Source organism: Helianthus annuus, chromosome 11, assembly GCF_002127325.2.
Source record: "Helianthus annuus cultivar XRQ/B chromosome 11, HanXRQr2.0-SUNRISE, whole genome shotgun sequence".
NCBI lineage: Eukaryota > Viridiplantae > Streptophyta > Magnoliopsida > Asterales > Asteraceae > Helianthus > Helianthus annuus.
The window spans coordinates 114,999,743-115,016,330 of record NC_035443.2 but is presented as its reverse complement, the minus strand read 5'-3'; the positions used below and the strand labels follow the sequence as shown (position 1 = coordinate 115,016,330).

Genomic DNA, 16,588 nt, shown 5'->3' with positions numbered 1-16,588 from the left:
TTAACACCATTGCTTTCCCACATTCCAAACCTTTCAAGCACTTCCTTAGCATACTTCTTTTGACAAATGCTAATTCCTTCTTTGTACTGATTCACTTCTATACCCAAGAAGTATTTCATTGTTCCTAAATCTGTCATCTCAAACTCCTGCATCATTGATCTTTTAAAACTTTCACAGAGCATGCTATCATTCCCAGTGTAAATCAAGTCATCCACATAAAGGCTAACAATAACAATTTTGTTCCAAACCCTTTTAATGAATAATGTGTTATCATACCTGCTTTTTCTGAACCCTTCTCTTTGAAAATAGCCTTCAATCCTATTAAACCAGGCTCTTGGAGCCTGCTTCAAACCGTACAGTGCTCTTTTAAGGCGGTAAACCTTGTGTTCTTCTCCGCTTTTGACAAAGCCTTCGGGCTGTTCGATAAACACCGTTTCTTTCAGCTCACCATTTAGAAATGCACTCTTTACATCGAGTTGACGCACGGTCCAGTCATTCTGCGCTGCTATTGCCAACAATGACCTGATTGTATCCCAACGCGCAACAGGGGCGAAAACTTCATCATAGTCGATTCCTTTCTTTTGAGCATAACCCTTTACCACCAACCGGGCCTTGTGTTTTTCAACCTGACCTCTTTCGTTCAACTTCGTTTTAAAAACCCACTTTACTCCAATTGGTTTGACCTCCTTTGATGCTTCAACTAGCTCCCATGTCTCATTTTGTTCAATGGCTTGAATTTCGTTTTTCATAGCGTCCACCCATTTGGTTTCCTTAACAGCTTCTTCATAACTGGTAGGATCCCCAAATGAACTGAACATAGCTAAGTCAGCTTCTTCATCCGAGAATCCTTCCCCAGTTTGATAGTCTTGCATCCACACTGGAGTTCTGGTTGTTCTCTTTGACCGTTGACTACCATCTTGCTGTGAACTTAAAGCAACATTTGGCACACTTCCTACAGCTTCATCTTGTTCCGTATCTTCGGTGTTGACAAAAGGATTTTGCTGAATGGCTTCTTGCTCCTGTACATCCACAGAATCATTTTCTACTGTATCATATCTTTCTTCATTTTGTACTTCTTCATCATCTGGAATTAACAATTCTTGTGAATCCAATTCTTCATGTTTCCAATCCCATTGCTTCATTTCTTCAAAAATCACATCTCTACTGATTACTATCTTTTGTTGGACTGGATCATAGAGTTTGTATGCCTTTGATTCCTTGCTAATTCCCAAGAAAATGCACTTGTGACTCTTGTTGTCAAGCTTTGTTCTCAATTGAGACGGAACGTGAACATACCCAATGCACCCAAAAATCTTAAAGTAATCAACATTAGGCTTGTTTCCTGACCAAACCTCTTCTGGGATTCTATCTTCCAAGGCGGATGTCACACACCGATTTAGTATGTGACAGGCCCAATTTGCTGCTTCCGTCCAAAACCATTTTGGCATCTGCTTTTCGATTAAGAGACATCTAACCATGTTCATTAGAGTTTTGTTTCGACGTTCTGCCACTCCGTTTTGTTGAGGAGTGTACGCAGCAGTTAGTTGTCTCTTAATACCGTGTACATCACAAAAATCATTAAAGGTTTTAGAGGTAAACTCCCCACCTCTGTCACTTCTTAAGCTTTTAATTTTGAGACTCGTTTCATTCTCAACCATGACCTTAAACCGTTTAAAAGCCTCAAAACTTTCGCTTTTATTAGCCAAGAAATAAACCCATCCCTTTCGTGAGTAATCATCAACTAATACCATTACATACCTTTTACCACTGGGTGATACAGGTTTGATTGGCCCGCATAAATCAGTGTGTATCAGCTGCAATTTTTCTGCTGCTCTCCATGTGCTCTTCTTAGGTATTATCTCACGTTGTTGCTTTCCTAAATTGCATACTTCACATACTTTACTCTGTTCAGCCATTTTTGGAAGACCCTTCACTAGTTGTCGGTACTGCATTGTTCTTATCGACTTGTTATTTGCGTGCCCAAATCTCTTATGCCACACTTGAGATTCACATTCTTCATCGATTTTTAAACACCTGCTGTTTAGTGGCCTCATTGTTCCATTGACAAGAAACATTCGGTTGCGAGTCATGTTTGAAGTAACTATCAGTCCTCGTTGAGGATGATAGACTTTACATGTTCCTTGCTTAATTATTATAGTCAACCCCTTTTCTTGCAATTGTCCTAAACTCAGCAGGCTCGAGGTGAGTTCAGGGACGTAATACACTCTGGTTATAACTTGAGTGATTCCTTCTACTTCCAACCTTATGTCACCGATACCTCTTACCGTCAGTCGAAGATCATTACCCAATTTAACAGTATGGTTGAAACTTTCATCCAAGCTGATGAACCAGTCTCGTCCACCTGTCATATGATTGGAGCATGCCGAATCTAGGAACCAAATACCCTTCGTTGGTTCCTTGGGTGCTTCAACACTAGCCATAAGTAGCAGGTCTTCTCCTTCGTCAAACTCTGCATAATTTACTGTCTTTTCTCCACGTGGACATTCATATTGGAAATGCCCTGTTTGATGACACTTATAACATTCTATCGTAGACTTGTCGAAATTAGATCGTCCCCTTCCACGGCCACGTCCTCGGCCTCGACTTGAGGATGATCTGCCTCGTCCCGTTCCACGTCCATAAGTTGAATCATTCTCCATCTTCAGCACTTGATCATCATTGTTCTTCCGGGTTAATTTTTGTTCATGCACAAGTAAGGAGCTCTGCAACTCATCCACTGAGAGGGTGTCGATATCCTTCGACTCCTCAATCGTACACACCACAAAGTTGAAGTTTTCTGTCAATGAGCGAAGAATCTTTTCAACCACCTTCAAATCTGACATGTCTTCACCAAAATTGCGCATATCATTAGCTACAATCATGACTCGACTGAAATAGTCATTGATTGTCTCTCCATCTTTCATCTCCAATAATTCAAAATTTCGTCTCAATCGCTGTAGTTGTGCTCGTTTGACCCGAGCATTGCCTTGATACTTTAACTTCATCGCTTCCCAGATTTTCTTCGCTGACTCTTTCTGGGTCATCGTCTTCAAAATCTGCTTGTCAATTGATTGGTACAAATAGTTCCGAGCCTTCAAATCTTTGATCCTCATCGCCTCCAAATTCGTCCTCTGGGTGGGCGTCAATTGTTCTCCTTCCCTAGGTTCCTTAAACCCAATTTCAATTGCTACCCAGAGCTCCTTGGATCGTAAGAGTGTTTCCATGACCAAACTCCAGTGATCATAATCTCCATCAAAACGGGGAACACTCGGGACTTGAAAGTTGGATGCCTCTTCCGCCATGGCTCTTGCTCAACTCTCTCTGTTAATCTCCCAGATTTGCTCTGATACCACTTGTAAAAGTCACAAGCAATATCACAGATTTCACTCAATTTCTGGATAATCACTTCATTCATCGAACACCTTAATATATAACTGCTACAAAGACTCTAACTTGCTAACGATAACCAGGAAATTAGGAACAAACCAACAACCCATGACACCCACGACTACCTGATTAAAAAACCTAACAGACACGATGACTAGAACAATTCAAACAGACACGTGCACGGGCTTAAACACCACATGCTGGACTCAACTTTGGGCTAAGGCCCATTATTTAATAGACTCAAAAACAAACACAGACCCAATCAACGTAAGACCCATATCATTTTTGATCCTCATGCCAACACTAGCCAACTAAAACAAAACATAAATCTGAAGAATTCAACAATAGAAAGACAAGTAGCTTGCCTTCTTGAGAGAGATGCCAACTTATGTAGAAAAACCAAAAATACAAAATTGAAACACATTCTTTGAGAGTAAAATAATAATACTTTTCATTACATAATCAAGATTTTCAATAATGTCTGTTTCGAAGGTGATGGAAGAGATAAAATTAAACTCAAATCGTTAAAAAAAATAGAGCGAAAGTTTCGACTTTGGATTTGTCACAATGGCGCAATTAGTTTCTTAAACTCTTCTTTGTAAGTTTAAATTCCATATGTATCTAGCTCTTGGCCTATTCAAAAAACAAAATCTAGCTCTTCGCTAGCAACTTGTATTTTCTAATAAATAAAAATAAAAATCATCGTCATTTAAAAAGAAAAAAAATAATCAAACTTGATAGTTCAATAAAACAATATCTAGGTTTCATGCATTCTATGATTATAAACAAAATCAAATAAAAACCGACAACTTCTAAAAAAACATTTGAATTCAAATAAAGGACATCCATGATACTAGAGATGGGCATAATTGGGTATTCTTAAAACCCGGAACTGGTTCCAATCCGAAACCGGGTATGGATACAAGTGAGTGGACCCGGGTTCTCAGTGGAACCGGTTCCGGGTACAACCCGGGTACACGTCAATATATTTAGAACCGGCGTAACCGGTTTCGGGTACAATGCAACCGGGTACGGGTACTGTGTGGAACCGGGTACGGGTACTATTTGGAACCGGTTACTTTGAGTTTTTCAATAAAGTTGCTTGCACATTGTTCGGAACCGGTTCCACTGAGTTCACTCGATAAAGCTGTTTTTTTTTAACTTTTGTACCGTTAGGAACCGGTTTGTAAATATAAAAATCGATTTCGGGTATATTCATTTCATATTGCATCCATCTTCTTTCTTCTCTAATTCCAAACACATTCAAAGAACAAGAACATATGGCATCGGAAGAAGGAGTTGTTTTAGTTTTAGAAACCAAACGTAACCCCGCAATTTGGAAATATTTTGATTTGTGTTTGATGTCGGATAACCATGAGATGGCTAGGTGCAAGAATTTTGGGAAGTTCATGAAGGCGGCAGCCAACTCCACCCTCAAGAAGCATACCGACAAACATTGCCCGGTGACAAAGGCAAAAAAGGAAGAAAAGGGCGAAGGATCCGGTTCTTCTAATGTGTAGTTTGGTGGATCCGTTTGTTTACTTATGTTTGATGTGTTATGTTTTATGTGTGATGTTTGTTGGTTTAACTTTATGATCAATGTAACCGTTTCGTTTCTGAAATAAAAGTTCGTTTGTGAAAAAAAAAATCGCATTTATAATCGTTTAAGTAGTACAAAATCGGTTCCTTCGGGACTCATCATAATCGGTTCGCATTTGTTTTGTAACAGAATCTGTTCCTTCGGGACTGATCAGAATCGGTTCCTCAAATTTATTTTTTTGCTCGTTTGCTTGAGGACGGTGCGGCACTTTAACTTGCGCTACGCTTTGGTGCGGGCACTTCGGTACAATCGTCTTCGGAATCATTGGTCTCTACCTCGTCTTCCTCTTCCTCCTCTTCTTCAATAATCTTGTGCTCCAACTCCACCTCGTCTTCGAGACTCGACTTATGTTGAACACGATCAACGCCGTCCAAATGATCTTTTAGGCAAATTGCCATCTCTAGCGACTCTGGGGTTAATCTTGTTCTTCTAATCGACAATACCCTACCACTAAGAGAAAAAACACTTTCCGAAGCTACCGTGGAAGCTTGGACCGTTAGTAAATCACGAGCCATGGTGGCTAGAATCGGGAATTCCGATTCTTTAGACTTCCACCATGCCAAAATGTCAAAATTATTGTACTCCTCGGCCGTCATAGTAAGTGCATCATCCCTTAGTCTATATCGTCCGAGTTCACTAGATGGTTCGTTACCCCTTTGTTGTTTCTCCGTTTCGTCTCTAACGACGTTCAACATGGTTATGATGGGGTCGACAATTGTTTCATCGTTAGAGTGTCACACCACTAATTTCCACGTGTCACCGGTGGGCCCGGTGGGGAGTATAGTGACGTAGTTGGCATCATCATAGTCAAACACACAATATATAAATGCACAGCGGAAGCAAAGATAGATTCATTTCAACTTTAATAAAGTGTAATATCAAATATCACTAATAGTTGAAACGGATCCACAGGCGGATCAAAATAAAAATAAGATATTGTTCAACAGATTTATTGTCATCCAAGCTTGCGAGACTTATTGTGGACGCTCTAGAAAACAGCCAGCCTATTTCGTGTAGTACCTGCACTTAACCTTTTGGGAAAATACGTCAGTTTACACTGGTAAATACAATTTAACTGACTCATTTTGAAAAAGGTTGAAAATTGATTTAAATGCACATGGCATAAAACATTTTATAACTTGGAATAATTATGCAATATAATCTTGTAAGGGATTTACATGTTACTTATACGTTCAGTAGCCCGATCCGTAGACCGGGTTAAAGATTAATAGACACACCACAATATAGAGTTATACACTGACGGGTGTACGCCTACACCCCGTGCTCAGGTCGTGGCCATCTCGTAAGATGATGCCAAGGATATCCGGGACATGGTCATTAACCCCCCAAAGGCTTTAAGCAATAAAACACATTCAAAACAAGGCATCTCAATAAATTTAACCTCTATTCGATTAAAGAATTCGATGCCGGACCAAGCGGTATTTTATATACCGTATCCCAAGCCCGTATAGGGAAAATAAGTTAAAAGTATTTACCTTGGTAAGTATAAATCACAACTAGCAAGTGAAGGTAGCTTTTACTGGTTCTTCTATTCTGGAACAAAGGTTTATAATAACCTATTAGATTCCTAACGGATCTTTATTTAAGCCTAAGCTTAGACCGGTTAGTTTTAAGGACGATACGGTTCAAACGCACGATTAAGCGAAGACTGGATAGAACGTGATTTAGACCCGACAAGTTTGAATACTTGTATAGTATGGGTATGCTAAATACATTCTGGATTTTGAGACAAAAATGATAATCTTTGACCCGTTTCGGTCAATTTATGCAAATTAGTTACATAAACCGAACCGAACGCTAAAAGTGCGTTACGGGTCTCCATAAGAGTCATATGCAAGTTCCCTGAGATAATATGCTCTAAATATGTCATAATATCAGTAAGTTATGTTCTATTATGCCCGAATGAATTTAAACTCAACTTATGCCTTATAAGGGCATTTTGGTCATTTAAAAGATTATAAAAGAGTTAACTTTGTAATTTGAGTTGTAGGTCTGATTCATACAGTAAAAATACTTAATTTAACATATTATAATAGTAGGGTATGACCCATATATGAAACTTATCATTTAAAATTAAACTATGCACCTTAGGGGTATTTTGGTAATTTCACAAGGGCTAAAAGTGTCAAAACTGGAAACCTGAGTTCAAAAACTTATACTTACTGTTATTTTATAAAAATATACTAAGAATATCAGTAGGTATCAACCTTATATGTTTAATATGGTTATAGCGCATACTAGGCGTTAAAAACGCTTAAATAGGCGATTTAGAACCGTTTCCGGATTTTCAAAAGAAAGCTGATATTTTTATATTTCCAGAATGCTCAAAATAATTTATTTAACAAATGAAATCAGTGGAAAAAGGTTTGGGGTCAAAAAGATTTATAAAACTCATTTTATGGCTTAAAAGGGTAAATTCGGTATTAACCAAATTAAACTTAGAGACCTATGATATGATCAGCCAAAAATTAAATAAAAGTCTCCAAAAATCCCAAAATATTATATAATATCAGTGGGTAAAAAGTTTGATATTAAAAAGTGGGTTTAAATAGGCTATCCGTTAATTACGCCGTTTACTTAACATAAAGCTTTCAAATTACGATATTGTGCATAACTCTAAATCTGGACCTCAAACTGATATCAAATTTTTGGTGCAAGTTTATAAATCAGTAACAAACGTTTCTACTCTTTCACTTTCTCAAAAATCGCGTTTTATAGCAAAAAGGGCAAAATAGTCGTATTTAAGCATAAACCGGTAACATGCATATGAATCGGACAAGTGTTGAACTAAGTTGTAAAATCTCAGAGAATTGTACATATATAAAAATGGTCCAAAATAAGCTCTAAGACAGATCTCAAACATGCATGCACGGATCCTAATCGAGAGTCAAAGAAAAAGTCATTTTATGAGACTTTCGATTCCGATCCGGGTTTAACTGAAATTTGTCGAGTTGATCATGATGAAACATGTTCTTACATTACTTATAAAGTTATTTTGATGATCAAACAGGTTGCATATGACCTACATTGCTATTTATGCTAGATGTTGCAAAAACACATTCTGTTGACTTTTTAAGAACATCTTTGACTCGACAATCATCATGCTTAGAGTGGGAATCAGAAAATACCCTTTTGAGGGTTTGTTTCCCACATAAATACCAACTTGTAGGTACTTTCAATTTGAGAAATGACTGAGCCATTTTCGTTTAATCGTAAAGTCAAACTATATTTACGACGGATTGACTTTCGGTAAATAAACTAAGCTAGAACGAATTAGAGAAGGGTATGAACACTTACAAGAGTCCTAATAAAGCTTAGAGATCACTAGGAAGGTGTCTTGTCGTCCAGAAAGCTCCAGGAGTTGATCTTGTGAATTTTGAAAATGCAAGTGTTCTTGGTTACTACTTCAAGACCCTTTTATGCAGGTTTTGATCTGATTTAGAGCTGCCACAATAGCCTAGGAGTGTTGTGAGATGCATCCAAGTGCCCCTAGTTGCATGTAATATCATTGGTGAGGCTCAGGAGTGGACCACAACTGTAAACAACTCGGAAAACAGACCAAACTGACACCTGTTCGCTGTTTCTGATGCTGGGCAGGTCATGCGGCCCGCTTAAGGGTGCCAGGCGGGCCGCCTGGCTTCATCTGATCCACAAAAACCTTTTTAAAGTTTGCGTTTTGGTCCTTGGTCCTTTGTTACGAGGTTTTGGCTATCTATCTTGCTCATTAAACCCTCAAACATGATTTTTAAGGACCTTGGGACATTTACAAACATGGTAAAGTCCTCGGTTCACTTTGCGCTCACCCGAAAAGTCATAAAATTCAACGTTGACGCATTTAACCCTTCGTGCACGGTTTTGATCATAACTTTCTCATACGATAACGAAACTTCATGAAATTTTTACCACATATTCTAGTGAGTATATTTTATCATTACAAAGCTTCGGGTTTGCCAAAAGATCACTCAGAGGTATAAATTCAACATGTTGACACGTTTAGCCCCTGTAGTTTGTAATTCCTCACTTTCTTACATCTTCCGCTTCGTATGATCCATGATTTATCCGTTTGAGATTATAAACATCATGTAGGGTTATTTTAGTGCCTATTTATCCATTTTTGACACTTTGGACCCTTATAATTCCATAGTTTTACTGTTTGTCAACTTTAGTCCCTCTAAAGTATGTTTTCACACGTTTAAAGCCCATGACACGTGTCATTGCATTATTGGACGTAAATTTCCGAGGTGTTACATCCTCACCCCCTTAAAAGAAATCTCGACCTCGAGATTTACTGGAACAAATGAGGGTATTTTTCTTTCATCGTGGATTCTACCTCCCATGTGTATTCGGGACCTCTACGAGCATCCCACTTGACCTTAACAATAGGTATGTACTTTCTTCGGAGCTTCTTCACCTGTCGATCCTCAATCGACAATGGTTTTTCCACAAACTTCAAACTTTCATCAATGTGTATATCTGTATGCGGTATGACCAGTGATTCGTCAGCGAAACACTTCTTCAGATTACAGATGTGGAACACATTATGTATACTACTAAGTTCTTCAGGTAAGTTTAGCTTATAGGCAACTGATCCGATGCGTTCGATAACCTCAAAAGGTCCTATGTATCTCGGGCTCAGCTTACCTTTCTTACCAAATCGCATCACTCCCTTCCAGGGTGATACCTTGAGCAATACTTTGTCACCTACTTCGAAGTGAAAAGGCTTACGCTTTGGATCAGCGTAGCTTTTCTGCCTATCTTGGGCAGCTTTCAAGCGATCGCGAATCTGGACAATTTGTCCGTCGTTTCAAAAACCAAATCTGGTCCTGATAGCTGAACTTCTCCTACCTCTGCCCAACAGATGGGCGTTCTGCACTTTCTACTATATAATGCCTCGAAAGGCACGGCCTTAATACTAGTATGGTAGCTATTGTTATAGGAGAACTCTATCAATGGTAGGTGGTTATCCCAACTGCCACCTAAATCAATCACACATGCTCGAAGCATGTCTTCCAATGTTTGGATGGTACGCTCACTCTGTCCGTCTGTCTGCGGATGGTAAGCCGTACTAAAGTTTAAGCGCGTACCCAAGGACTGTTGGAAACTCTTCCAAAAATGAGAGGTGTATCTCGTATCTCGGTCAGAGATAATCGACACTGGTACACCATGTAGAGCTACGATCTTATCCACATACAATTGAGCTAACATGTCAGAGCTGTAAGTTTCCTTAATGGGAAGAAAATGTGCTGACTTGGTTAGCCTATCTACTATAACCCATATAGTATCGTTTCCCTTCTTTGTCTTGGGCAACTTGGTGATAAAATCCATTGTCACCATCTCCCACTTCCACGTGGGAATTTCAGGTTGTTGAAGCAAACCTGACGGCTTCTGATGCTCAGCTTTGACTTGCGCACAAGTCAGACATTTAGCTACATACGCAGCTACAGACTTTTTCAAACCAATCCACCAGTAGTTTGCCTTTAGATCCTGGTACATCTTATCAGCTCCAGGATGAACGGAATATTTGGAGCTGTGGGCTTCCTGGAGGATAACATCTCGAAGTCCTCCATAGACTGGAACCCATATTCGCCCATTCAGTCTTAGCATTCCATCCTTGTCATAGGATAACTGCTCCTCAGTTACTCCTAGCTTTTCTTCAGGATAGTTAGCTTCCAACACAGCTTCCTTCTGTGCAGCTAACACCCTTTCGTTCAAGTTATTCCTTATTTCTATGCGCTTGGCATTTATTCTTATCGGCTTCACTCTTTCTTTTCTGCTTAAGGCGTCAACAACTACATTTGCCTTGCCTGGATGGTATCTTATCTCACAGTCGTAATCATTTAAAGTTTCCATCCATCGTCTTTGTCGCATGTTCAATTCCTTCTGATTGAACAAATGTTGAAGGCTCTTGTGATCCGAAAGATCACGCACTTGGTTCCGTACAAGTAGTGTCTCCAAAGTTTCAATGCAAACACAACGGCACCCAGTTCTAAGTCGTGGGTGGTGTAGTTTTTCTCGTGCACCTTTAGCTGTCGTGATGCGTAGGCAATGACCTTGCCTCTCTGCATGAGTACACAGCCCATGCCAGTGTGTGACGCATCGCAATACACCACGAACTCCTCTATACCATCGGGCAATGTTAACACTGGTGCATTGCTCAACTTCTTCTTCAGAATGTCAAAGGATTCCTGCTGCTTAGGGCCCCAATCAAACTTGATCTTCTTACGCGTCAACGAAGTTAGGGGCGCAGCAATCCTTGAAAAATTTTCGATGAATCGCCTATAGTATCCTGCTAATCCTAGAAAACTGCGAATCTCGGTAGGTGTCTTTGGCTCTTGCCAATTCATAACTGCTTCTACCTTAGCGGGATCTACTTGGATACCTCGCTCACTTACCACATGTCCAAGGAATTGGACTTCTCGAAGCCAAAATTCGCACTTTGAAAACTTGGCATATAGTTTTTCATGATGTAGAAGTTTGAGAATACAACGAAGGTGTTTCTCGTGGTCAGCCTGGTTCTTTGAGTAGATAAGGATGTCGTCAATAAAGACGATGACGAATTTATCCAGATAAGGCTTGCAGATGCGATCCATGAGATCCATGAATGCGGCTGGTGCGTTAGTGAGCCCAAAAGGCATCACTAGGAACTCGTAATGTCCATAACGAGTCCTAAACGCTGTCTTGTGAACATCTTCATCCTTGACCTTCAACTGGTGATAGCCTGACCTCAGGTCGATCTTTGAAAAGTAGCTTGCCCCTTGCAATTGATCGAACAGATCGTCGATCCTAGGCAAAGGATACCTATTCTTGATAGTGACTTTATTAAGCTCGCGGTAATCGATGCACAGACGCATCGATCCATCCTTCTTCTTGACAAACAAAATCGGCGCTCCCCAAGGAGACGAGCTAGGTCTAATAAAACCCTTAGCTAAAAGATCATCTAACTGCGTCCTTAACTCCTTCATCTCCGTTGGTGCCAACCTATATGGTGCTCTCGCTACTGGCGCCGCACCAGGAATGATGTCAATTCGAAACTCCACTTGCCTATCCGGCGGTAAGCCAGGTAGTTCGTCCGGGAAAACTTCAGGGTAATCCGAAATGACAGGGATATCCTCAATCTTTGGCTTTGGCTCATCAACAGTAACTTGTGCCATGTTAATGACACAACCCTTCTGCAGGCATCTGGATGCCTTGAGCATGGACACTTGCTCGGGCAATCCATGCTGGGTATCTCCTTGGATAGTGAGTGACTCACCGGACGGAGTTTTAACTACCACTTGCTTTCTGTTGCATAGAATCTGGGCTTGGTTATGTGACAACCAATCCATACCTATCACTACGTCAAAACCGGCTAGCTTAAAGGGAAGTAAGGTTAATGGAAAAGAGTGATTCCTAATGGATATAACACATCCATCTATAACAGTTGAGGCGGTTTCTATGGTTCCATCAGCTAATTCCACCTCGTATTTCACACTTAAGGCCTTTACAGGTAATTTTAACAACTCACAGAACTTATTATCTACAAAAGACTTATCTGCTCCAGAATCAAACAAGACTCTAGCAAAAACATCGTTTACAAGAAAAGTACCTGTAATAACGTTGTCATCTTGAACTGCTTCCTTAGCGTCCATCTTGAAGACTCTTGCATTGGTCTTCTTTCCATCATCGGCTTTCTTAGCGTTCTTTGGGCAATTAGACTTTATGTGCCCTTTCTCGTTGCAACCGTAACATGTTGCATCCTTCAGACCCTTACACTTCAAAGTCGTATGATCAGTAGATTTGCAGATTCCACAGGGTCTCGTGTGGGACTGCGATTTCGACTCTAAGCGACATTTCCCAAAATGATTCTTCTTGCAGGTTTTGCATTTGGGCTTATCCCCTGATTGTTGCCCATTTCTCTTAAATCCCGACCCTTTCCTGTGGTCGTTATTCCCTCGGTGTCTCTTCTCCGATCTCCGTGAGGTATCGTCCTCACGCTTCCTCTTATTCTCTTCCGAGTTCCTAAGTGCTCTCAACCTGACTACGTCCTGGGTGAGAGAGAGGGATAGATCAGCTACTGATCTGAACGTTGTAGGCCTCGATGCCTTAACACTTGCTTTAATCTCAGGGGCCAAACCCCCAATGAAACGGGCAATCCTTCTCGGCTCTGGGGTTACCAAGTATGGAACCAACCTAGATAGGGTATTGAAAGTGGTGAGGTATGCCTGGCAGTCTAGATTTTTCATCACCAAAGATACGAAGTCTGACTCGATCCTTTCTACTTCATGCTGTGGGCAAAAATTCTCTTTAATAAGGGCTACGAACTGATCCCATGACATACTGTAAAGTGTGGCCTTTCCGGCAGCTTGTAAGAGAGATTTCCACCACGCTAGTGCGTCCCCTTTGAACGATTGGGATACGTACTTCACTACATCCCGATCAGCACACCCGCTGATATCTACTACCGTATCCATTTCGTCCAACCAGGTCATGCAGTCTACTGCTCCCTTCTCCCCAGTAAAGTCCCGGGGTTTACATGAGACGAAGTATTTGTATGTACATGACTTATCACGTGGTTCTGGCTTATGCTCGACCTTCTTTGACGGGATACTGTTTTGGTTGGATGAATGTCGCTCATCATCCTTCTTGAGCTCATCTTTCTTAGATACATCTTTCTTAGAGGGCGGTTTGCTATGAGCCTCCGAATGAACCTTAGTCTTGGAATGTGGCGCGGACCGGTCCCTACTTCGGGTCCTACTTGGTTCACTATATTGCCTTTCAATGGCTTTGGCAACAGCATTTTCTACTAATGCTTGTAGCTCCACACCAGTTATATGTATTCTAGTGTTATCTGGGCCTCCCTCTGAGTGACTGTTTACTTCTTCAGACTTAGCCATGTGGCTTTAGGTGCTACATAAAAGTAAGGACAAGGTCTATTTAGAAGCCTAAACAGTATTATCGTTCTTGACGATTTATTAACCATGGTAAGTAAGAGCCATATTAGTTAATTAGTTTCATTCAGGACTTTTTATTAGCTACTCTACCCTTGAATGAAATATATATTGGCACAATAGGCCTAGTCACTTGGACAAATTTCTAAATTTGAATTTAGATTTTTATAGGATTAAAATTTGAATAATTAAAACAATCAATCCTTTTCTTGGCAGGGGGTCTATAAACCACGGCTGTCTTTTTGTTTTATATGACATTAGTTATAACCCGTAGGCATTATGTCACAATCAAATATGTATATAGAATATAAATTTTGAATAATTTATTAAAAGGGTGACATGTGTGATTTTGCGGATCACACTAGCCAAGAATGTTAACATGTTTACAGATGTTAACAGAGATTTGAATCTTTTTAAACAGGTTCTACCATATTGGCCAGGTCTTTAATATGACATTCAAGCTAGGTTTTACCTTTTTAAGATTCTTGTTATTAAAATGGTAAATTAAAATAATAATTGCTATTTTTCATTTATTCGTATATTATATTCATGCATATAATTTAAAAATGAAAAACTTAAACTAACCACTTCAAATAAAATTAACTAACAAGAGTTTGCCCTAAACAGGACTTTTACACAAATAACATACCCACGCAGGGGCTAAACTAACAAACAAACCCACGCAAGGGTCAAACAGAAACAAACAAACCCACGCAGGGGTAGAACAGAAAGGAAAAAAAATATACCCACGCAGGGGCAGAGTACAGAAATAAATGTCCTCGCAGGGACATGATTAAATAACTAGCAAACAAAGGATTTAGTAGTCCTTCTTGCTTTTTCCCTTGATTAAATCCACCATCTTCTTAAACATCCCACGATTATGCCGACGCTCTTCCCGCAATTCATGTCGCATTTCTCGTCGCACATCGTTTATCCCTTGAAGGATTTCTTGAACTTGTGGCGGCGACATCATCGGTGCCGGCAGTGGTAGCGGATAATGCGGTGGTTGAGGAGGCTGTGGCTGCTGATATCCATATGATGGGTATCCATAGGTCGATTGTCCCATAGTCCAGGGACCTCCAAAAGTACCTTCCGGATTGAGAGAGTTGTAGTTCGCAGCTACCCAGTAGGGATCCTCTGTAAAGTTCTAACCTGGGGGAAAAGTCTGCTCGAAGGGATTATATGCTGCCGCGCTAGTATAAGCAGGGATTGGGTTCCCGAAGTCCTTTGGTGGGGGTGGCGCGATTGGCGCAGATGTTACTTCTGAGACGGGATGTGAAGATTCTCCCATCTCGGGTTCTTCGTGAAGTGGCGAGTACCGGCTGCTACCCGAATGTGGAGGGGTGTCGATGCGTATTCCCCCTCGTGTGGACATCCGTGCGTTCCTTCCTCTTCGCCTCGGAGGCGGAGGAGGCAAAACCGGAGGTGGTGGCGGCGGTGGAGTGACTACATCACGCCGGAAATCCTCAGAAGGATTTTGCTGCTGCTGTGGCTGCTGTTGCTGGGAGTGCAAGGGAGAGTTGTGTTGTGGCTGGTGCAGGGGAGAGTTATGGTAACTAGGGGTAAATACCCAGTCATGCTGCCTAAACTTCTCCTCAAAGCTGTCGGGACCATTGTATGGTGATCCCACAAAAGGTGACCCATCAGAAATCTCGATAGGGTGGTTCGGAGTTCCAGATGGTGGCATTGAGGGATCGGTATCTTCATCGACCTCCATCGCATTGTCGCCAGGGAAATGGTCTTCTGGTCCAAGTGGGTTGAAACCCATAGGCACATCAAGGTAGTCAGCAGGGTTGAACAGGCCTTGGAAAACAGGTGATGGTTGGTCAAAGGGTGATTGGTGTCCTTGGAGAGGGATATAGGACTGGTGAGAGTTGTGGGGCTCATTTTCTGATTGAGGCCCAAAGGAGTGTGGGATAGAAGGCGAGGTACTCTGTGAAACCGAGTGCCTTGCGGGTTCAGTAAAAGACCTCCACAGATTTTGAGCATCTGTGTTATGGGAGCTTGAAGGTGTTCGTCTGTGCGAAGGTCCGGCTTCATGGTCGTTTGGGGCTACATATGCTCCTTGTCCCCTTCCTCTTCCTCTCATACGTGGCGGCATTTTGTGAACCTGTCAAAAATCAAACAAGTGACACAACAAAATATATATAAGACAAAGTTAGAAAATAAAACAAATTTTGGATATTTCCTAAGTTCTTTGTCTAGACTCGAGAATCGAGGAATGTGCAATTGTGAAACTGAGATTAAACACAAAAGGCCAGTGTTTAATTCACTCAGAGTTGGCTCTGATACCAACCTGTCACACCCCTAATTTCCACGTGTCACCGGTGGGCCCGGTGGGGAGTATAGTGACGTAGTTGGCATCATCATAGTCAAACACACAATATATAAATGCACAGCGAAAGCAAAGATAGATTCATTTCAACTTTAATAAAGTGTAATATCAAATATCACTAATAGTTGAAACGGATCCACAGGCGGATCAAAATAAAAATAAGATATTGTTCAACAGATTTATTGTCATCCAAGCTTGCGAGACTTATTGTGGACGCTCTAGAAAACAGCCAGCCTATTTCGTGTAGTACCTGCACTTAACCTTTTGGGAAAATACGTCAGTTTACACTGGTAAATACAATTTAACTGACTCATTTTG

At 40.8% G+C, this 16,588-nt stretch overlaps 1 protein-coding gene across 1 annotated transcript; it reads right to left on the bottom strand.

Annotated features, from left to right (window-relative positions):
* Positions 1 to 15,082: 15,082 nt before the first annotated feature.
* LOC110887838 (pollen-specific leucine-rich repeat extensin-like protein 3) lies at positions 15,083 to 16,024 on the bottom strand. The gene has a single exon (XM_022135403.1). The coding sequence runs from the start codon at positions 16,022 to 16,024 to the stop codon at positions 15,083 to 15,085; it is 942 nt and encodes a 313-aa protein (XP_021991095.1).
* Positions 16,025 to 16,588: the final 564 nt, after the last annotated feature.

What these genes read in the sequence shown, in the direction of transcription:
- LOC110887838 (XM_022135403.1), bottom strand. Translation starts at nt 16,024, where the DNA reads ATGAGAGGAAGAGGAAGGGGACAAGGAGCATATGTAGCCCCAAACGAC.